This window comes from Schistocerca piceifrons, chromosome 4 (assembly GCF_021461385.2).
Source record: "Schistocerca piceifrons isolate TAMUIC-IGC-003096 chromosome 4, iqSchPice1.1, whole genome shotgun sequence".
In the NCBI taxonomy this organism is placed as follows: Eukaryota; Metazoa; Arthropoda; class Insecta; order Orthoptera; family Acrididae; genus Schistocerca; species Schistocerca piceifrons.
This window is the reverse complement of record NC_060141.1, coordinates 476,268,345-476,290,982: the sequence shown is the minus strand read 5'-3', so window position 1 is coordinate 476,290,982 and position 22,638 is coordinate 476,268,345. Positions and strand designations below refer to the sequence as shown.

General features: G+C 44.1%; 1 protein-coding gene across 1 annotated transcript in view; it reads right to left on the bottom strand.

Moving 5' to 3' along the window:
• Positions 1 to 18,573, bottom strand: part of LOC124794765 (glutamyl aminopeptidase-like) — a 278,588-nt gene extending 260,015 nt beyond the window's left edge. The window contains exon 1 of the mRNA XM_047258386.1: positions 18,506 to 18,573. Coding sequence (XP_047114342.1) covers positions 18,506 to 18,560 — 55 coding nt within the window. The 5' untranslated portion in view covers positions 18,561 to 18,573. The remainder of the gene's footprint in view (positions 1 to 18,505) is intronic.
• Between the last annotated feature and the right edge of the window lie 4,065 nt (positions 18,574 to 22,638).

Sequence of the window (22,638 nt, the reverse complement as noted above, 5' to 3'; positions counted from 1 at the left end):
ATGTAGTTTTCGGGAGTAAATATGTCAATGTTTATGATGACTATGATGAATACCTCTATATATTAAAGACTATAGTATTTCAGTACATCTTACAATCTAGTAAATTAAAATTAACGCAACAAGAAGGAATAGCAATAACGAAACAAATCTGTTGTTGGAGGAGGATATTTACATTACTGTAGCGCCATTTCACCAGAAATGCTCCTACCAAGATATATCAGAAAGGCGGTATGCTTCACTTCTTTAAAATGTATCCTGCAAATGTGGCGGATAATATTAATGGGACAAGAGTATAATCGGACTTGGCAAACGGAGCTCTGCAAACATTTGTGGGTCGAATGACTGCAAGCGTTCGGCGTCGCTTCTGCCATCTAAGTCTCTTGCTGGCAAGAAGTGCTAATGTAATAACCCGAACTCAGAGATAAGCATATTAAGACTTAGGAAACTTGGCTCTGCAGAGTAACTTCTCATCTCTTTGCCCGAGGGCTTCAGCAGTAACTTACTCCTCATGTAGTTCCAGGCTAGCACGTGTTCACATTTTGTGATGTGCTTAGCATCAAATCTCTTTACACTTTGCGTCAGTTGCTACTCACTGCGCCACGTTAATATCGCAAAATTGTAAAATAGAAGCTAATTACTTCCTCAAATAATTAATATAAACTGAGGAATGCATTATGATTTCTCGTCAACAGTTATAACACGGTAACTGACAGCAACATAAGAGTTTTAGCTTACTGACGGATAAAATAGTGAAGATAGCACATTACATTAGTATGTTCTGAAATGAAACTGCTACGTCATCGTATGGTTGTAGTAAAAAAGTTAAGCTGTCATCCATCAGAAGGTTGTTTTGAACACCACTGTAGTTTACTAGGCGGGTCAAATCCCTACCGGCGTGACCGTGGATCGATCCCAAGACTTTTCGGTGTGAAGTTTGGCATTTTACCCTCTTTATAACCGTTGCTTTGTTGTCTCTCTCCCGCATGGCGTCTCTCGAAGTCTTTCGCTGAAGTCTTTACTCAGTTTCTTTTTCATTCAAAAGGGCCAGCCCCCTGATCAAACGTACTTAGCTATGGCGTCTGACTCACTACGGAACTTTTCATTTTTTCCCCTGTTTTATCTGTTCGTTAACTCTCTCACATTCTATATAACGATTTTTAATTTAGTGCCAACCAGCGTTGCATGTGTAGCAACGAAGAGAAGGCTATTTTGACCGAGCGAGGTGGCGTAGTGGCTAGCACACTGGACTCGCATTCGGGAGGACGACGGTTCAATCCCGCGTCCGGCCATCCTGATTTAGGTTTTCCGTAATTTCCCTACATCGCTATTTTTCGTATGATGATTGCCTAAGCTTATCAAATACTCGACTCTTTTCCTCGACGTTTCTTCCATGTTTCCAGAATGAGATTTTCATTCTGCAGCGGAGTGTACGCTGATATGAAACTTCCTGGCAGAGTAAAACTGTGTGCCGGACCGAGACTCGAACTCGGGACCTTTGCCTTTCGCGGGCAAATGCTCTACCATCTGAGCTGCCCAAGCACGACTCACGCCCCGTCCTCACAGCTTCACTTCTGCCAGTAACTAGTCTCCTAACTTCCAAACTTTACAGAAGCTCTCCTGCGAACCTTGCAGAACTGACACTCCTGAAAGAAAGGGTATTGGGAGACATGGCTTAGCCACAGCCTAGTTAATGTTTCCAGAATGAGATTTTCACTCTGCAGCGTAGTGTACGCTGATATGAAACTTCCTGGCAGGCTGTGAGGACGGGACGTGAGTCGTGCTTGGGTAGCTCAGATGGTAGAGCACTTGCCCGCGAAAGGCAGAGGTCCCGAGTTCGAGTCTCGGTCGGGCACACAGTTTTAATCTGCCAGGAAGTTTCATATCAGCGCACACTCCGGTGCAGAGTGAAAATCTCATTCTGGAAACATCCCCCAGGCTGTGGCCAAGCCATGTCTCCGCAGTATCCTTTCTTTCAGGAGTGCTAGTTCTGCAAGGTTCGCAGGAGAGCTTCTGTAAAGTTTGGAAGGTAGGAGACGAGATACTGGCAGAAGTAAAGCTGTGAGGACCGGGCGTGAGTCGTGCTTCGGTAGCTCAGATGGTAGAGCACTTGCCCGCGAAAGGCGAAGGTCCCGAGTTCGAGTCTCTGTCGGGCACACAGTTTTAATCTGCCAGAAAGTTTCACATGTGTGTCTCTTTTAAGAACTCCGAAGGGGCTGTAATTCTGGCCAGATATAGCTTGACATGTTAGCTGTTTACAAGTGCTTTATATATGAAGACTCTAGGTGTTGAGTGAGGGGTGGCGGGTGGCACGCGAATATTTGGATCCTGTGCCTCACTCATGGCCTTGAGCAGGTAGGATAAAGTCGGTGGAGAGAACTAGTGACTCATCATACAGTGTCTCAGAGAGGGCACCTGCAGGTCTCCCTTGAAGGCTGTTCTGACGCCGAATAATACCCATGGCACTGCTTCGATCGAGTAGTACCCATCCCATGGTAGTGCTTCACTCCACGATCCGTCGTGACATGTAAGGACTGTTTTGAGTGTCTGGTGCTAGTGCTCGATTATGCCGTTGCTTTGGGCGTGATATGCTGCTCTGCGGTGACGCTTTAAACTGCAGAGGTTGCACAGGGAAGTAAAGAGTACTGACTCAAATTGATGGTCTTGGTCTGTGCTACTCGTATCTGCTGTGCCAAATCTTGCAATCCAAGTCTCTTGAGTGGTACCGCTTCTAACCACTGGGAGACACTGTCAGTTATTGACAGGAGATATTTGAACCTTCTGGAAGGGGCCGAAAAGGTCTACATGAACATGGCAGAAGTGAGCTTTAGCAATATCGAATCGAACTGAGGGAGGCAGCTGAGTGGTTAGCACACTGAAATCATGTTCGGGAGGACGGCGGTTCAAACACGTGTCCGGCTATTCTGACTTAGGTTCTCTGTGATTTCCCTAAATCGCTTCAAACAAATGCTGGGATGGGTCCTTCTAAAGGGCACAGCCGATTTCCGTCCCTTTCCTTCCCCAACCAGGGCTTGTGCTCCGTCTCTAATGACCTCACTGTCGACGGGACGTTAAACACTAATCTTCATAAAATAATAAAAATATATAATAAATGCTTAGATATATGGAAATAATGAGATTTTTCGGCGCTCGGACAAGCACAATAAGCTGGGCTATGCCTGTAAATGAGTTCATATTAGTTCTGCATGGACGAAATAGTCTTTCTTTTGCTGCAGATTTATGCTTACCAATTAACAATACTACGTCCGATCGCCGTATCCACTTAGAAAATCTTGGCCGTGTCCACCATTCCTTTTGTAACCGGAACTTCGTATTAGCTCCGAAGTACACAGCTGGGTTTCTTGAGCTCTTCTATATTGCAGTCCTACTTAGAATAGTAACTCAATTTTTCACTAACGAAATACGAATGTATTATTTTTTCTACACACATCAAAAATACAGACTTTTTTACTTATTCTCTCAACCCAAAATGGCTGTTACTGATAACGCTCTAAAATAACGTGCGTCTATCTTCCTTCATTAGCAGAGAGCGAGTCCTTCCTCTTACCGAGGAACATCTTGTTTTTTAACGTTTGAAAATCAAAAATACATGACGGTAGGTACAGGCTCTACGCTTGGCTACCGCTTCACCTTTTCTATCTGCCTTTAAAGAAAACGAAAACATAAAAGCAAGAAATGCAAAAGGTACATCACATCTTCTCCTGATCCTCCTCCTCCTCCCTCGAATCAGCCTAAATGTCTTCTGTCTTCTAACCTGTGCGCAAGCCTGTGCCCAGGTGTGGCAGTCCCACTTGATGTTGGTCCACACAAAGCGTTCCATTATGAGACAAACTGTCGATCTGATGGTGAAGTGGAAGGGACTGGAAGTTGTTGGAAAATTTCTTAGTGCATCATTAGTCGCACATGTGGCTGGGTCCTGTTAAGGGAGATATTGCAGAAGATTGTTGTATCTGACTCCAAGATGATACGTCGTTCAGTATGTAGGCCGGAAGTGTCATTGTGCATCAGTTATGTGATGCACACAACCTTATGTTGGTCAGTACCTTGTCTGTTGTAGTCATAGTAGAGGGAGGTGGTATTGACTCATTATAAGTAGTGTGCAATTACATTGTCTGCTCCTCAAAGCTGACGTATATCCGTAGTGTACTGGGTGACAAGGTCCAGGTGACGGTAGTGATGGAGGCTGACATTTTTTGAACAGTGACGTGTAGCCTCTACCAGTGTTTTTAGGCCTGAAAAAACAGTAAGATGAAGGCCTTTGGTATCATAAACGAGTATTTCATGGTTTTGAAAACAGTCAGGAGTTCTCGGTCAAAAGTCGGCCGTTTCGACTGACAGGGGTTTAGTTTTTGCGAGACGAAACGAAGGGGTTGTTGTACAGCATCGATGGTGGTGTTGCTCGCGTCTGTGGTGACAGTAGAGTGTCAAGAATCGGCTGTGATAGTATGATAGTGTACATGAGGCAGTCTCTTGTGTATTCGTAGGTGTCCTTTATTGCGGTGGTCCAGTCCGTCTTTCATCATCCATGTTTGTTGGAATCGTTAACACGGAGGTTAGAGATGGTTGTAGCGTTGCTGCTTGCGACAGGTGTCACCAGTAAAAGTTCAATACTTCAAGGAAGCGACGGAATTCATTGAAATGCTCTTTGTGGTATTGTCTTGGTGCTTCCGGCACCACATGGTCGAAATGGTAACTTCAGTTTTTCATAAGTGGGATTTAGCCTCATTGATCACTACACCACCGTCACTAAGAGTAGTGAGAATTTGTACGAGATGTCGGTCATGATCTTTAAGTGTAGCAAAAAAGATGATGTCATCTAGATAGGTGTAGCAGTAATCGAACTGGAAAATAATCCCGGCAGTGAACCGTTACCACATCTGGGCAATGTTTTTTAGCCCATACGACATGAGAAGGTAATCAAAGAGCGCTAATGGTGTTATAATCGCAGTTTTAGCGATGTGGTATTTATACATGGGAATTTGTAGGTAAGCCATTTTGCACTCTATTACATTAAAAATGACTGCGCGTTCTAGCGAGTGGATCTGTTAGGCACTGTGTAGCCGTCATACACTGTATGTGTTTGACGACCGTGTATTCGCCGTAGATGCAGGAAGCCCCACCTTTTTTCGATACTTATTTGATTGCTGACACTCATGGCCTGTCAGATGAGTGGACAATGATTGCGTGTAAATGTTTGACAATAGCCACCTTAGCAGTACGTAAGTTAGCCGGGGCCAGGAGGCGCACTTTGTGAGTTATAGGCTGCCCGCCCATTGTTATGATATGCACCGTGCTTTCATTTTCGTTGTGGATAGCGTAGTGAAGGGAGCGGGACTGTATATGAGCTGCCGCAGAGTGAGGCAGAGTGCGTAGTACTAACCTTCATATCACTGTGTATATTTGGTAACGTTGGTCGTACTCCTGTTGAGGGTGCGAGCACAGGGCACGATCGGTCAAAGTGGGCGGGGCTGCGTGAGATGCCTCGTTTGTCAGAGTGGTGGATGTGCAAAATGGCCGTAAGGTGCTTGCGCACTTGCTTGAGTGCAGCTGATGTTTGCTCAATGTGTAGAAGAGACGTTTTCTCAGTGTGAAGGGTGTCGACTGGTGTGTGGTAGTTGTCGTGGTGGAGCTGACGAGCCGCACATAGCTCCTGTGCCATCAGGACACTCTCCTCTAGTGTGTCAATATAAGCAGAGTCATCATTGTTTTGTCTGAGTGGACAGTGTGTTGTGTTGTCGAGGGACGAGGTTCTCAGATTGATTAGTTGGTATGGGGCAGGAGACCAAACAGCAAAGTCATTGGTCCCATCGGATTGGAGAAGGATGGGGAAGGAAATCGGCCATGCCCTTTTCGAATGAACCATCCTGGTATTTGCCTGAAGCATTTTAGGGAAATCGCGGTGATCGTAAGTGGTTTAAACAGCTATTCTGCCAAATGTGAGCCACTGTACCACCTCGCACAGTCGAGGTTGTCATGACAAATAGCCCTGAGATATGGTGTCCCTTATTATGACGCAGGATTTAGGCCTATTGGATATCCGGTGAGGGGCAGAAATGATGGTGGAATTCGATTCCAATTACTGGCGCCATGAAATCGGAGCTGTAAAAAGTCGATGTGAATTGATGTTGGGTCGGCAGTTGTAGTTTGCATTTGGTGGATCTTTTAACCATGGTCTGGGTATTATTAGTCATGTGGAGTTGTAGTGCTGACGTTCTTCTGAATGTTGATGTGTCCTCCTACGGTATGTAACTCATGTCATATTCAGTATCTACCAAAAAGTGCTTTCTTGATTTGTGGTTGAAGGCACACATTTGGCCTCCCAGCTGTGTGGGCGTGGAGGCATGTAGTGGATGTTGGCGGCTTAGTATTTTTGAGTGAAGTTGTGTTGTGTCTACGGCAGTCCATGTTTGAAGTTTGGGACCAACGGGTGGGGCGGCAGTTGGGTGGGACACTAGCAGTGTTGTGTCCTTGAGGCGGCTGTTGCGTTCAGCGCAGTTTTTGTCTTTTTGAGATTGGTGCTGTTCGGAGGCCTAGTGGTCGGTGGCCGAGCTCAGTATGTTACATCATTGGCAGCTTGTCGGTGCCGGACCATAGAGCAGGCTGCTCAGGTCAGAACGGTGGCAGTTTTGCTCGTGAATTGAGTTTTAAGGGTAAATAGTGGTTTTGGTGTGTTGATTCTGTTCTCAGACAATCCAGGATTGATGACGAAAGGACTTGTTGGATGCAAGTCATAAATACTGGAGGAAATGCTTCACGAAAGCGTCTGGTGATCAACATTCGGTGTCATATGAGGATGACCTGTGATTTATTAGGGTTTAGTCGAAGAGCCAGTGTCCACCGTAATACTGAACGAAGATCGTCATTCATACTTGGAACAGCAGCACTAATCTTCTTAGGGGCTGGCACTTAGGTACATCTGGATTTCGTCACCATATAAATGATAGTAGTGAAAGTGAAGCAGGGATGAAATATGATCGAGGAAAGCAATGGATGAAATATGGGACACCAAGGTCTTCATTTAGCACAAGTTTCTATGATTATTATTCTGACCCACAAACGACTTGTTGAAAAGATTTTGAGATAGCTGCCGAGCCACAGTGGGTGGTTTTTAGACAGTGTGCAGTTAATAGTGTGCTTAAATTTGTTTGTGATGTGAAGTGTAAGTACTGGAAGATGGGAGCGAGAAGAGCAATGGTGATGTTTGTCTGGTCGTGGACATACGGGGCCATGAAGGCGTGAAAGTTAGGATTATAGGGAATGGTGAATTTGTGTCGGAGGTGGTTTACTTAGAATGATATGGATGAGTGTTGCAGGATTGTGGCTGGTAAGTCGGTTCGTTGTGCAATCTACTTACTGGAACAAAATTTTTAAGAAGTTACATCTGCATCTACATAGATACTAAGCAATCCACTGTGCGCCTGTGGCGAAGGGTTCCCCGTACCAATACTAGTCATTTCCCGTTCACTTGGAAATAGAGCGAGGGAAAAACGACTGTCGATATGCCTCCGTCTGAACCCTAATTTGTCGTATCTTATCTTCGTGGTCCGTACGCGCAATGTACACTATGTGATCAAAACTATGCGGACACCCCCAAAACCATACGTTTTTCATATTAGGTGTATTGTGCTGTCACCTACTGCCAGGTACTCTATATTGACGACCTCAGTAATCATTAAACATCGTGAGAGAGAAGAACAGGGCGCTCCGCGGAACTCACCGACTTCGAACGTGGTCGGGTGATTGGGTGTCACTTGTGTCATACGTCTGTATGCGAGATTTCCACGCACCTAAGCATCTCTACATCCACTATTTCCAATGTGATAGTGAAGTGGAAACGTGAAGAGACACCTACAACACAAAAGCTTACAGACCGACCTTATCTGTTGACTGACAGAGACCGCCAGCAGTTGAAGAGGGTCGTGATGTGTAATAGGCAGACATCTATCCAGACCATCACACAGGAATTCCAAACTGCCTCTGGATCCACTGCAAGTACTATGACAGATAAGCGGGAGGTGAGAGAACTTGGATTTCACGGTCGAGCGGCTGCTCACAAGCCACACATCACGCCGGTAAATGCCAAACGGCGCCTCGCTCTGTGTAAGTAGCGTAAACACTGACGATTGAACAGTGGAAAAATGTTGTGTGGATTGATGAATCACGGTACACGATGTGGCGATCTGACGGCAGGCAGTGGGTATTACGAATACCCGGTGAACGTCATCAGCAGCTTGTGTAATGTCAACAGTAAAATTCGGAGGCTATGGTGTTATGGTGTGGTCGTGTTTTTCATCGAGGGGGCATACACTCGTTGTTTTGCGTGGCACTATCACAGTACAGGCCTACATTGACGTTTTAAGCACCTGCTTCTTGCTTCCCACTGTTGAGGAGCAATTCGGGGATGACGATTGCATATTTTAACACCTGTTGATGATGTACGGCCTGTGGCGAAGTGATTACACGATAGTAACATCCCTGGCCTGCACAGAGTCCTGACCTGAATCTTATAAAACATCTTTGGAATGTTTTGGATCGCCGACTTCGTGCCAGACCTCACCGACTGACATCGATACCTCTTTTCAGTGCAGCACTCAGTGAACAATGGTCTGCCATTCCCCAAGAAACATTCCAGCAGCTGATTGAAGGTATGCCTGCGAGTGTGGAAGCCGTCATCAAGGATAAGGGTGGGCCAACACCATCTTGAATTCCAGCATTACCGATGGAGGGCGATACGAACTTGTAAGTGACTTTCAGCCAGGTGTACGGATACTTTTGACCACATAGTGTATGTTGGGGGCAATATAATTGATCTGTAATCAGCTTCAAATGCCGGGTCTCTAAATTTACTCAGTAGAGAACGTCGGTTTCCGTCAAGAGGGATTCCAATATGAGTTCCCGAACTATGGCTGTAAAAAAAAAAAAAAAAAAGAAATGTTGAAATGTGTGTGAAATCTTATGGGACTCAACTGCTAAGGTCATCAGTCCCTAAGCTTACACTCTACTTAACCTAAATTTTCCTAAGGACGAACGCACACACACCCATGCCCGAGGGAGGACTCGAACTTCCGCCGGGATGGCTGTATCACTTGAGTGTTGTTCGAAATTACCAATAACAAATCTAGGGGCTCGTCTCTGATTTGCTTCGGTATCTTGCTTTAATCCAACCTGGTAAGGATTCCAAACACTCGGGCAGTACTCAAGGATAGGACCGACAAGTGACCTATATGCGGTCTTCTTTGCAGATGAACGACACATTCCTAGAATTCTGCCAATAGATCGAAGTCGACCATACGCCTTCCCTATCACAATCTTCACATGCTCAAAGAAATGGTTCAAATGGCTCGGAGCACTATGGGACTTAACTTCTAAGGTCATCAGTCCTCCAGAACTCAGAACTTCTTAAACCTAACTAACCTAAGGACATCACACACATCCATGCCCGAGGCAGGATTCGAACCTGCGACCGTAGCGGTCGCGCGGTTCCAGACTGTAGCGCCTAGAACCGCTCGGCCACTCCGGCCGGCTTCACATGCTCGTTCCATTGCAAACGTTACGCCCAGATATTTAAACGAAGTGATTATGTCGAACAGGACTGTAGTAATACCGTATCCAAACATTACAGGTTTGTTTTTCCTACTCATCCGCATTAACTTGCATTTTTCTACATCTAGAGCTAACTGCCGTTCATCACACTAACTAGAAATTTTATCTAAGTCTTCTTGTACCTTCTTTCAGTCACTCAACTTCGACGCCTGACGGTACAAAAGGACAAGAAAGGGGCTAGGTCGGAAAGTGACGGAGTTTTTAAGCTATAAACCGCCAGTCCAGGAATTTTCGTGTCGTAATACAACTGTGTTTCGAGTGCGGGTCTTTCGCTATGCCTGGCGACTGCATGCGCCACGGAGTGCGGACCCACTGCTGAAAAATGTAGAGTGCGCCCTCTGCTGGCTCGATGCAGCACTCGGCGCCTGACAGACGTCTCGAGACTCCTAGCGGGCGGGCGCTAGCGTTAAACATTTACGTCGCCTGCCGCCGGGCACAGACAGTGGAGCGGGGGAGGGATAATGGCGGAGCCTAATGAGGCCGGCTCGCTAGCCGGCGTGCCGCGACAATTAGCGAGCCTCCGGCGAAAGACTGCGCGCGCCGTGGCCCGCGGCCTAGCCGCAGGCTGCGCGTTAATCGATGCTTTGTTGGCCCCAGCGCCGGGGGCTCGCTAATCTCACTGCTGTTATGTGGCGCGCCGGGGCGCTTCGTTAATGCACTCACCTCATCTTCGCTCCGGCGGTTAGTAACCGATGCGACAACAGCCGTGTGTGAAAACTGGGGGTCGGCTAATCACAAAATACGATAACGTCTGCGAAATTCCACTATCTCGAGGCAGTATCTGAAGCAAACTTAGCACAACAGATTAGGTACGTGATAAAACAAAGCACATTGTAGTTTGTAAACCTCTAGGCCTGCGGCTTAATAAATGTCTTTCAAGGAATAATAAATTCTGTACAACCAGTTACGCCCCTATGAGTAACTTTTCGTTGTTGTTGAGGAAATCAAGATATATTTAAACACAAAAATTATCCACATTTAACACTCAACGAAGAAACTGACCTAAAATATAAACACTTCATCGAAAACTTTATTGACACTATTCACCGGTATCCTGGATGAGCCATAATAAATCAAAGGCAACATTTATGTAACACAACACCACAGATATTCGTTAAGTATAGCCCAATAACATCGCTGATAGAATTGCCAATAAGGAGAAGTAGCCACACAATATCGTTGATAATTTGACTTAATTGTTGTCACGAAATTTCAACTAGAAATTCTGACCATTGTTAATGAAGAGTCAGAACTTACCGTGACGCACTACTGATTATTACTAAAATAACAACGAAAGAATATTGTCAGTGAACAAATAGATGGCAACAGAAACAACAATACTGCATGGAAATCAGGACTTCAAACGTATGTAAAGTCATTTTACCCACAACTAGCTCACATGTCATAAACAAATGTACGAATATTTGTAAGATGTTTTGTACAGATAACATGATAATGGCAGTATAGGCCTGTAGTCCAAATAAAATAATAATAATAATAATAATAGCAGCGTAACTGATTATACAAAACTTATGCCCTCGTAAGACAAAGTATACTGTATAATAATATTAGTCACCCACAGGGGACACCACTTTCATACCATGTAAGAACGCCTGTACCCTTGACCGGCCCCCTCAATTCGACGAGAAAGAGAGTCAACAAGTTTCCTCACGTATGTCATGTCCCATTGAAGCTTCTCATCCACATCTGCATTACACGAATACTCTGCAATTCAGACTGAAATGCCTGGCAGAGGGTTCACCGAACCACCTTGTCACTATTTGTCTACCGTTCCACATCCGGACAGCGCGCTTGAAAAACGACTACTTAAATATTCCGGTGCGAACTCCAATTTATCTTCTTTCATTACGATGGTAATCTCTCACCGTATACGCGGGAACCTACAAAATACTTTCGCATTCAGAGGAGAAACTTGGGGATTGAACCTTTGACAAGATCTTGCCTCATCGAAAAATGTCTATTTTTTAATGAGTGACACTCCGTCTCGCGCATCATATCGTCATACTCTCTCCCTTGCTTCGCGATAATATATAACGTGTTGCCCCTCTTTCAACTTTCTCGACGTCCTCCGCAAATCCTATCTGGTAAGGATCGCATACAGCACACCAGTACTCTAGCAGAGGGCCGACAAGCGTAGTGCAAGCATTCTCTTTAAAAGACCTGTTGCATCTTCTAACTGTTCTGTCAATAAATCGCAGGTTTTGGTTCGCCTTCACCAGAACACTATCAAATGGTTCAAATGGCTCTGAGCGCTATGGGACTCAACTTCTGAGGTCATTAGTCCCCTAGAACTTAGAACTACTTAAACCTAACTAACCTAAGGACACCACACACATTCATGCCCGAGGAAGGATTCGAATCTGCGACCGTAACGGTCTCGCGGTTCCAGACTGCAGCGCCTAGAGCCGCACGGCCACTTCGTCCGGCCCAGAACACTATCTTTATGATCGTTGTTGGTAATTGTAATTCCTAGGTTCTTAGTTCTATCGACAACATTTAGATACGTGTGATTTATCGTGTAACCACATTTTCACGGATTCCTTTTGGTAGCCACGTCGATGATCACACACCTTTTATTATTTGGGATAAATTGGCTGATTTCGCACCATATAGATATCTTGTCTAAATCATTTTGAATTGGTTTTGGTCTTCTGATGATTTGACAGAAAAACAGTCTTAGAGGGCAGCACAGATGGTCCCCTAAATCATTTAAATAGATCAGGAACAGCAGAGGGCCGTTCCTTGAGGAATGCCAAATTATCACTTCTGCTTTACGCTATTCCACTGATATCACTGTTGATTATACGAGTATCCGTTTTTATTCTTATGTTTTAGTCATTGGTCTTCTGATTTGATGCAATCCTCAACGAGTTTCTCTCGTGTGCCAACCTCTTCATTTCAACACCTCAAATGAATTCGTAATTGCGAATAAGGACAACCATCAGCTGTAGAATGGAATAACGACAATGAAAATTTGTGCCAAACTGGGGCTCGAACTCGAATTTCCCGCTTATTGCAAGCGGTCAGTTTACCATTTATTTTCTTTTTTTGCATTTTGTTCTTTATGGTTTGTTGTAATTCGTCGTAGCGGACGTCCCATGACATTCGTTGAAGTTCGTTGATGATCTTTTCACTCAGTTTTTTTTATTACAGGCACCAGCCAGCTCTCTCTCTCTTTCTTTTTTTTTCGTTGTTGATCGATGTGTTTGTTCGTTGCGGACGTCACATGATATCCGTTCAAGTTCGTTTGTTGAACCTTCCACTCAGTATTTTTTATTACAGACTCCAACCAGCTCTCTGACCGAACACGCTGAGCTACCGTGCCGGCTAACAAAAGAAGCTCCTGCTAGCGAAAGTAAGTTACCCAATGGTGAGTTACAACCACTTAAACTAACGTGAACCAACCTATGCTAAGAACAACACACACACCCATGCCCGAGGGAGGACTCGAACCTCCGGAGGGAGGGAAAATAGGTGTAGGTGTTGCCTTATTGGCCGGGCTGTTACCCAGACCCCACTCACCAGCGCTGTCCCACTACTGCCCACCACGGCGAGTTTTGGTTGCTGAGTTCCGCCCCCCCCCCCCCTGGCCTGATACGCCCCTCCTTAACCAACCTGGTGACCCAAGACTCCTCAAGGGTCATCATATTGATGGCAAGCTTAGCGTGGACGGGAGATTGAGCACCAGGGCTCCCGGCCTCAGACCATCCACAACACCTGGCTTCCAAGTAGCTGTATTACAGGAGCACGTCACCACTCCCAGCCAGACACGCTGAGCTATCGTGCCGGCGTACCATTTGGCTATCCGCTCACGACTCGCGGCCAGAGCCAAACTTCCATATGTCGTCAACCACGCGTCTCCGATCTGCGCTCCTACACCCATTATGTACAGTCCCGTACTGTCAGAAGTTGTACTCAAAGTCGTTTGCCCGGTATCGGCAGATAAATACGATGTTGCAGTGCCTGTGTTATTCTGATTACGATGCATACACTTCCAAAGAAACTTTACATCGTAATCAGAATAAGGTATTTATATGCCGATACCGGGCAAGCGGCTTTCAAGTACAACGTCTGACCTGTACGGGAATATACATAATGGATGCACTAGGACGTAGACGTATGGTTGACGACCGGGTTCGAGTCCAGGTCTGGCACAAATTTCAATTGTCTGATGATAGTTCTTAGTCGCAATTGTGAATTCATTTGAGATGTTTCGTACCGGCTGTAATCGCCGCAGTGCCTGGTCGTTTGGACATGCATGCACGTCCAAAGGAAATTTGCATCGGTATCAGAATAACACAGGTACCGCAATATCGTATCGTATCTTCATTGCACCCTACGTCCACAATTATTTCTTGGATGTATTCCAGTCTTTGTCTTCCCCTCTGAGTTTTACCTCTGCAGCTCTCTGTAGTACCGTGGAAGTTATTATCTGATATCTTAACAAATGTTCTAACGTCATCTTCCTTCTTCTTGGGTTCCCCATAAGTTCCTTTCTGCTCCAGTTATGAGGAGAATCTCCCCATTTCTTATGTTATTTGCCTACTCACAGTCTGTTAAGTAATATTGTAGTCGGGTTAATCAGCAGAAAAATGTATTTAACAACAAAGTAAGATATATTACGCATCATATATGAACAAAAGAAAAATGCAGTTACAATTAATAATACGTCCAGACACCCGCAGGGTCGATAACTGCTTGGCATCTCCGAGGCGTATTTGACACCAAGTTTTCCAACTATTCACGTGGAAGAGACCCACACATACGTCGAATATTCGTTGAAATTTGTTTTAAAGTGAAAATCTTTTCTCCTTACAACTTCTTTTTGTTATAAGACCATACATTTTCGATAGGTTAGCGCCAGGCGACCGTGAGAGCTAATCCAGTACCTGTACATCTTTCTTCCTTTTTCCAATCGCTGTGGTGCTTCGGGTGATTGTCCTCCAGCAGTATCCAATCTTCATTTCTGACCATGAACCAAGGTTTTGCAGTCGGCATCAAACGTCTTTAATAAATATGTAACATCATCTATACATTTAAACTGTCTGTAGGCATGTGCAAATTGCTGAGACTCAATTATGAGAAACACCCCAAATATGCTTTATGGACGTTGCATGAAGGACGGAGATTCCTTCTGTTTGGCTGTGAAAGAACTAAGGTGGCACATTGTACCATCTGTGTGTAATGGTGAGCACTCTCTTTCTCAACAGACTGTCATTTTCATTATGCTTCCATGCATGTCAAATGATTCTATAGACTACTTTTCTGGTTTTCCCATGAGTTCACGATCCACTTCCATGCAATGCTGGGCTGAATTGGTTGCTTACGCGACTGAAGGTGGGACCCTGTCACAAGAAAGCTGGGCAGAGTAGCTACAAGTACTCGCTGTTCAGAACCTAGCAGCACCTTGTATTCGACTTCTGCCGGCGCTGAGACGTGTTCCACTCCAGCCATCAACCAGCTTCATCTACGACTAGGCGCATCATCTGCTAACTGCTGGTCTTCGAGCCGCTACTAGACCTGATGCTTCCGCAGCTTGAGATGGTGCCACCAAAAAGGGATCACCTCCAGAATGGCTTCACACAATCTCTGGGCGTCTCCAAGGGGTTCTGGGTTCGGTGATTGTGCACCACTGTATCAAGCATCTGACAGAACGCCAGAGTCGCCAGCTGTCCAGAATGTGTGCCTGCCACCTGATAGATGCCTGATTTCAGTCCGGTGTCTATAAATTTGCAACAGCTGTGGGTAACACACTGAGACAGCACTCCTGTCCGACATCCTCGCGCTACTGCTGCGAAGAACTCCGCCATATGTGCTATGCTAAGGTAGCACTTGCTGCCTGGCGGAGCTGGTGGTATCAACCCTACTTCCTACACACGCCATCCTGAGGCAACCGTCCTGGCATTAATGGTGTCTACATCCCCGACACCTTTACACTTGGTCAGAAGAAGCCAGTGACAACGTGGCGAGTTCGAAAGAACGGTTATTGACCTTTCTCCTGTTGATTGTGGTGACATGTCTAGGCGTTTGGGTTGGAGAATTGGTTGAAAGCAGTTAAGTGACTTTATTGGGAACACTAAAGAAACAGATGGTGATTTTCGCACAGTTAGGTGTGGGCAGTGTATTTTCCTGGGGAAAAGTGCTGAATGCAGCTTGTCTTTACAGTGGTCTGCTTAAAATGTTGGGCATTACGCCGGAAAATGTAAAGATTGTGCAAGGATAGCACTCAAGCATAGCGACTTGTAGTGTTTATAGCAGGAAGAATAATGCTGATATTACTGTCAGATGATCTCCTATGTTATTTTCCTTCCGTATTTTTTCCTGTTGTCGGAGACACAGGCTTTACAGTGAGCAAATCAAGGGGTCAGTTGTTACCACCACGGAAGCGTATCGGACTTGGCAAGAACAGATGGCACAAATTCTGGCAGATAACATAGACTTACGGAAGCAGGTAGATGCATTAAGACAAGGCAAATTCTCGTCGTGTATGTCGGGACCCTTTCCACATCACAGTATTGCTACTCTAGTTTCTCCTTTTTCGGGTAAACCAGGGGAGGATGGCTTAACGTTTGTGGACAACCTGCTGACAGCTGCAAAGATGGGATTTTGGCCAGAGGAACTACTGTTACACAAGGCCAAGTTAAGGTTCGTCGGAAATGCGGAAGCATAAGTATTATGAGGAGTTAAGAAATGCTCAGACATTTGAATTTCGCAGCACAGGCTTATTACAGCCGTGTAAAAGGAAGACTGGTTCTAGATATTACCAGGAGCAATTGAATACCGTGTTACTGAAACAAGGTGGGTCGATAGAGATTTTTCTGGTCAGGATAATAAAGGTTTATGGGAAGAACAATGATGATACTAAAACAGGTCATGAATGCTTGACGTACTTGGCATCGTAGCACACTAACAACATCAATTTCGCTTTACACATAATTCAGTGTTAGCAGTTCAAAACTTTTGGGAAATGGACAGGTCGAATTACTATTTATTCACTTACGCAAATCTTGTTAGAGAAGAAATGGATAAGCATAGACTGAAAATAGCAGCACCACAAGAAATACAACGGAAGGGACAGGCAATGATTGCGCTGGGGAAACATATGCTGACAAATAGTGGAGGGGATACAGACCATCACGGTACTGGTTTTCTTATACATAACCAATGAGGGCAGATATAATTAGTCTCCAAGAAATTAGCAGCAGGCTGTGTTTTTTGAGACTTAGTGCAAAATTTTGGAATGTTATGAGGATGTTCGCTTACCCCACTACGAGGGAATCGGATGAAGATAAGAAGGATGCATTTTATTTCAAACTGGAGAAGGAAATCAACAAAGTAAAAGGCATGTTGCAGAAATGGTCCTTGGGGATTTGAATGCAGAAATAACTAAAGAAGGTGTGTATATAAACATAATTGGACAAGAAAGTCCGCATGAAGTCTGGAATGATAACGGACTAAGACTGATAGACTTCAGCAATGGTATGGAGGTGATAATACACAAATCAAACGCCTTCCTGAAGTCAAGAAACACGGTGTCAACAGGAGCACCGATGTCTGTAGCTCTGTGGGTTTCATGAAGGAACGGAGTGAACTGTGTTCCTCAAGATCTCTCTCTGTGGAATCAGTACTGATTGTTGCAATGGGAATTTTCGTTCTCCAAAAAACGTCTATGGATCTATAATTCTGTGCATGTTTTCTACGACCATTCTTGACAATGGGGATGACCTGAGCTATTTCCCATTGGCTAGGTACCCTTCGCTGCTGCAGTGAACTATGGTAAACTGCTGCTAGAAGGGTAGCATATTCTTTCGGATAATCTTTGCAGAATCATACAGGTACGTCATCTGGTCTTGATGCCTTTCCACTACAAAGCGATTGTAGTTGCATTTCTGTGTCACGATCAGCTATCTCAATAGCTGCCAATTCGAAAGGAAAGGAGAGACCTTGATGCGATCTTCTGCGGTGAAACAGTTTCGGAAGACTGAAATTAGTATTTCGGCCTTTACTCTGTTGTTTTCTTTTCGGTGCCATTACTGATTATAGTAAGACCAAAACCTCTTAGAAATTTTAGTCAGGTCACTTGACAAAATTTTACTTTCGAAGTCATTGAACTCTTCTCTCATTGCTCTTCCTATGCTCATTTTCACTTCATTCAGCTTGTTGGTCAGCTATGATTTGTTTCCTCTTGAATCTCTGCTGAACATCTCTTTGCTTACGGATCAGTTTTCCAACATGGCTTTTAAAACACGATGGTGGTGGCTCTTTTCCATTCCAAAAGATCTTGGTCGGAACACACTTGTTTAAAATATACTGAATGATGCTTTTTGAATTTATTTTTGTACATTCGTGCTCCAAATCTTCCTCCCCAGCACTGAATACTTGTTGTTGACTACTCAGATACTCCACAATCTGTATCCTGTCATTCTCTCTAAGCAAATATTTCCCTTTCTTGTCAGTCCTCGTAATATCCATAGTCACAGATGTTATCACAGCCTTATGATCGCTGAAACCCTATGGTACGTTAATTGATTCGAGAAGTTCAGCTCTGTTCCTCGATGGGAGGTCTAAGACATTACCTTCAGGAGTTGGTTCTCTAACTATCTGATCGCTGTGACTTTCGCACGATTTTCAGAATAATGCGACCAGTTTTGGAACCAGTTTCGGCACCAGTTTTGATAGTATGACTCTCCCGATCTATATCTGGGAATTTGAGTCGTCCCATATAACAACAGGATGATCAGTAAACTTATTCACGAAATTCTGCAACTCAGATTTGTTATGGCACTCGCGCCGAGTGTGAAAGAGATACTGTACGAGCGGGAGCCTGTGCACGCCACTGCCTGAGGCTAGAGCGCTTTCTCACCTGGGCAGTAGCACTGCAGAGCTGCGTCGCTCAGAGGCGCGGGATGCACCGACATGACGTCACTGTGGTCGGCGCCGCCGTCGGGGAGCAACTGCGGAAGCCTCATCCGCCACAAGGCGCGCCGGGGCGCTCGCCGCCCAAATCCACTTACCGGGCCGCCGTCTTCAGTGCGGCTTCCGGACAAGGCGAGGGCCTCGCCGGGCGGCTTCCACTTCTGTCCGCTGGCGAAGGGCACAGCCGACTTAGCGCAAGTGGCAATGCTAATGCTGTGAAGACGGCCTACTACCGACGCAGTGCTGTATTCGGGGAAATCAACATTGTGGCATAGCACAGCAACGGATGAAAGAGGACTCTGCTCTTAGGACGCTACATATACAGTTGTGTTCAAATTATTAGACTAAACGATTATTTTTGATAGTCTAAAGTTTTCTGGTGTAAAAATAGGAGAGAATAATTGATTTCATTCCTCATAAAAACAGGCTTAAGACAAGGTGACTGCCTATCACCATTACTGTTCAACTGTGCATTGGAATACATAATGAGAGAATGGTACAAGAACAATCCAAAGATTATAAGAATTGGAAGTGCAAAAGATGATATTAGCTTAAACTGCTTGGGATTCGCTGATGATCTTGCTCTCTTAGCCAACACCTAAAAAACAAGACAGAGAAAACCAGAATACTGCAAGACCCGCAAACCAGACTACAAATGAAAATCAATAAAAGGAGCACAGGAAGAGTGGTCTCAGATGAAGAAAGAAAGAAAATATCTGAAAGAATGAAGAATTATTGGGCAAACAGAAGAGCAAAACACCTTTCATATAAGAATAGACTCTAATAATTGTATTACCTAAATATGATATTAAGTTATTGTTGAGCCAATTTGTATTCCTGTGTAACAACTTGTTTACAACTTTGTATTTTTGACTAGAGTGGTCCAATGAAAGCCTAAAATAAATAATAATAATTGATTTGTTTTAATGGTTTGATTGATGCCACCAAATTTCCCTTCCAAGCAACTCACAGATCACTGAATTTTTCACAGTTGGTAAAATTTGTCATTTTTCCTCCAAATCATGTTGGTGTTAGTTGTCTGCGTACATGCTTTGAAACTGTATTTACACTAATGTTTTATGTTTCTGTGGTGTACTTGAGCTTGTTATTTATTCTATCAACTTCTTGCTACATTAACAAGACATTATATGGCTTGTGAATTTGCATGTTTTTAGCTACAGGAATAAATCGTGGCGTTTCCAAAGAAAGTGAGGTTATGGGGAAGACAAAAGATGTTTCACTTCGGAAAGTTTCGGGTGTGGTAGCACTTCTTGCTGAAAATCGTTGCACACAGCAAGAAATTTCTGACAGAATGAGAATATCACAGAAAACTGTCAGCAGAATCAAACTTTCAGTGCAGAAAGGTGGTGAATACAAGCCAAACATGAAAGAAAAATCGGTCCTAGAACAATGAGAAGACTTACTGACAAACATGCCAACAATGAACTGTAAACTTACTTCTACAGACATGAGCCATCAGCTGCAAGGTTTGTGTGTTGAAGTTTCACCTGTGGCAGTGAGGAGGAGGCTGTTTGAATGTGGTTTAAAGGCATGCAGACCAAGGAAACAACGGAAAATCACACCTGCCATGAAAACCAAAAAATTGCAGTTGGCTAAACAAGTTCAAGAATGGACAAGTGAGGATTGGTATGTGCAATGATATGTAAATTAAGTGGGTCTGATCGCTAAAGTTAGGAGTTTAGGCTTGAAATTAAGATGTTTTATTGATACTGAAGAAATGCACATTTGAATTTTGGGACTGTTGAGGTCTCCTATGCTACAAATCCCAACTTTCCTAACTTGCAATTTTTTTACACATGCTTCAGGTATGCTTCAGTGCTGAATCTGTATTCACTGTGAGGGAAGAAAGCAGCCAGTATGTTCGTCGTAGACCTGGAGAACAGTTCAAAGCTGAGTGTGTGCAGCAATGGGTGAAGCATCCAACTGTTATGGTCTGGATTGTGATGCCCGTGAAAGGTACTGGGGGATTACACATTGATGAAGGGACAACGAGGCAAGAGCGATATAAAGAAATCCTTGAGAAGGAACTTTTCCCACAAATAAGTGAGTGGTTCCCTAATAAAAATGCCATTTTTGTGCATGATGGGGCACCTTGCCACAAAGCCAAAAGTGTTTCCAAGTACTTGGAAGAAAAGCAACTGAAAGTATTGCTCTGGCCAGGGAATAGCCCTGATATGAACCCAATTGAAAATTTATGGGCTATTGTGAAACAGAGGGTAAGGAAATTTGCAATAATCACCAAACAAGATCTCATGAAGAAACTAGAAGAAATCTGGTACCGTGACAATGATATTAAAATGTCATATGAAAAGTTAATACAAACTATGCCAAACAGGATAAAAATATTGGTTGAGACCAAGGCATGTATACAAAGTATTGAATGTACAAATATGATCTTTATGTGGACGTAAATGTGTGATAAATGTTAAGTTTTGGAAAAAATGTCTTTAGTCTAATAATTTGAACACTTTCACAAACTTTAAACTTAGTGACCACTTCATCAAATGGATGGTCTGTGATGGACTTAACAATAAGTGACCATAATATCATTTATTTCACTATTACAAACGGAGATAATGACTTGATGCCATCACCCATTTCAGGCAACCATTCAACCTACGCAAAGCGAACTGCGAACTTTTGAAGCCAGAATTCGAGATACAGTGACTGCAAAGAAGCTGATTTAATGTTGGTGCCAAAGAGGACGACTTGGTGCTGGCGATGCAGACGGCACAAGACAAGGCGATCCCAAGATTTTTTAGGAACTCAAAAGGGCTCAAACGTCCCTGCAGAACCGCCCTACAGTCCTTAAGAGCAAGACAGACGAGGAGATGCTACAAAAGGTCCTTAGAGGAAGTAGAACGACAAGAAAGGCTGAGATTCTATCAAACAGTGAAACAACAATATAAAGAACTACTACACGAAACAAGAGTGGAAAAATGGAAGGTGTACTTTAAGGACCAAATGGTAACAGAAATTTGGGGTTTTCCGTACAAACTTGGAACAAACAAGGTTCGATCACACACTGTATTATCAACCCTGAGACGATCCAACGACACGATGACGGCAGACTGGGAGACACCAGTGTTCGTTGCCGGACGATAGTGGTGATAGGTAACGTTCCATCGGAAGTTCTCAAATTATACGGGGAAGTGAAAACAAAACGATCATTCCCGTTGGTGTACAAGGAATGAGACTGGCGATATACCATCAGACTTTCGGAAAAAATTAGCCACTCAACTTGGAAGATGGCAAGAGCCGACAAGTGCGAGATTTATCGCACCACTCAACAGCTTATGCATCCAAGCTGCTGCCAAGTATAATGTACAGAAGAATGGAACAGAAAATTGAGGATGTGTTAGATGACAATCAGTTTGGCCTTAGGAAGATAAAGGTACCAAAGAAGCAATTCTGACGTTGCGGTTGAGAATGGAAGCAACGATTTGTCGACCTGTAAATAACATTCAACAACGTAAATTGGTGCAAGATGTTTGAAATTCTAAGAAAAACGGGGTAAGCTATAGATGAAGACAGGTAATATGCTATACGTACAAGTATCAAGTAGGAACAATGAGAGTGGAAGACCAAGATCGAAGTACACAGATTAAAGAGCCTATAAGACAGGGATTTAGTCTTCCGCACCTACTCTTCGATCTATATATCGAAGAAGTAATGACGCAAATAAATTAAAGATTAAAGTTCGGAATAAAAATTTAGGGTGAAAGGATATCAATGATAAAATTCACTCATGAAATTGCTGTGCTCAGTGAATCAAATGGTTCAAATGGCTCTAAGCACAATGGGACTTAACTTCTGAGGTCATCAGTCCCCTAGAACTTAGAACTACTTAAACCTAACTAACCTAAGGACATCACACACATCCATGTCCGAGGCAGGATTCGAACCTGCGACCGTAGCGGTCGCGCGGTTCCAGACTGCAGCGCCTAGAACCGCTTGGCCTGTTCAGTGAAAGTGAAGAAGAATTACATGATCTGCTGACTGGAATGAATAGTCTAATGAGTACAGAAAATGTACTGAGAGTAAATCGAAGAAAGACGA